This window comes from Eurypyga helias, unplaced genomic scaffold (assembly GCF_000690775.1).
Source record: "Eurypyga helias isolate BGI_N326 unplaced genomic scaffold, ASM69077v1 scaffold20621, whole genome shotgun sequence".
NCBI classification, from domain to species: Eukaryota; Metazoa; Chordata; class Aves; order Eurypygiformes; family Eurypygidae; genus Eurypyga; species Eurypyga helias.
This window is the reverse complement of record NW_010231746.1, coordinates 1,730-3,029: the sequence shown is the minus strand read 5'-3', so window position 1 is coordinate 3,029 and position 1,300 is coordinate 1,730. Positions and strand designations below refer to the sequence as shown.

Here is a 1,300-nt window from a genome sequence, read left to right as displayed (position 1 = left end):
CCAGCCACCCCAGCAGCCTGCCAGCCCCATGAGAGGGTCAGGTTGGGTCTAGTCCTCTTCCCTGCCCTGCCCCAAGTGTCTCCCCTCCACAAGACCCCAGGCTGGGGGGTGGAAGGACATTTCTTCTGTCCCTGGGGGATAGGAAAGTGGGTTCAAGCTCCACCAAAGAAAGGGACAGGGACCTGGAGCAGGCAGCCCAGGACTGAGTGCTCTCCACGTGGACACCAATCTTCTCTCCTCTCTCAAAGGCGACATCTCCGGAGCAACCTCCGGAGGTGTACCAGGTCCTCCGCAGCGCCCTGGGCCACCACCACTGTCAGCCATGCTCTGCTGGGCAACTTTGAGGTAGGAGAAAGGGGCAGGCCAGGGTGGCTGTGCCCTAGGATTTTTTTAGAAGGAGTGATGAATCCTAGAATCACAGAATGGTTTGAGTTGGAAGGGACCTTAAAGATCATCCCCTTCCAAGCCCCCTGCCAGGGTGGGAGGTGGGTCCCGGGGGCTCCAGGCTGGGCTGGCGATGGGTGTGAGAACCTGAACCTGACAGGATCCCTGGCGTGGGGCTGGACTGATTGTCCCCAGGGGTCTGGCCTGCCGTGGTCACGTCACACAGTCGCCATCCTCCAGCAGGATGGCTTGGCCAGCAGATCCTTGGGCAATACGCCTGGACCCTGCCGAGGCTGCCGCTGCAGAGCTGAGTGGCAGAGCAGAGGTGCTCTCGCTGCTTCTCTGTGCTAGGTGGCTGGTTTCAGCCCACCAATTCAGGATGAGCCGCCAGAGCCATTCACAGGTGGTCTCCAGAAAGCCGGGAGACACATGAGAGCAGGCAGACTCATGGTTACGGTGGTGATGGGGGCGATCTCACTGGCGAGGGGCAGGACTGGTGTTTAGAGGTCACTAACGCTTCCCGCCTCTCTCAGGAGTCCATCCTGAAAGGGCGCTTTGCACCCTCGGGGAGGATCGAGGGGTTCACAGCGGAGATCGGTGCCAGCGGCTCCTACTGCCCCCAGCACGCCACCCTGCCCGTTGACGTCACCTACTTCGACATCTCCGAACACAGCGCACCCTCGCCTTTCCTGGTACGGGAAGAAGGAGGGCTGGGACTGTGGGGAACGTGAGTGAGGGGCTGTACCCAGGCACAGAGGATCCTGGGAGCTGCCCCTCTCCAGAGAGCACAGCTCAAGCAGCCTCCTACCTGAGGTAGGCTGGGCCAGGAGCAGTATTTAACCCAAAAAGCGAAGAGGGAGAGAAGCTGGAACCCTTGCAGGCTGCGACCCAGCTGTGTCATGGCTGTGGCTTCACT

The 1,300-nt window shown here is 60.9% G+C and overlaps 1 protein-coding gene across 1 annotated transcript in view; it reads left to right on the top strand.

Annotated features, from left to right (window-relative positions):
* Positions 1–1,300, top strand: part of FAM214B (family with sequence similarity 214, member B) — a gene marked incomplete at its 3' end in the record, with an annotated part of 4,876 nt that overhangs the window by 2,694 nt on the left and 882 nt on the right. Inside the window, exons 4-5 of the mRNA XM_010161206.1 lie at positions 249–345; positions 918–1,076. Of these exons, the coding sequence (XP_010159508.1) occupies positions 249–345; positions 918–1,076 (256 nt within the window). The remainder of the gene's footprint in view (positions 1–248; positions 346–917; positions 1,077–1,300) is intronic.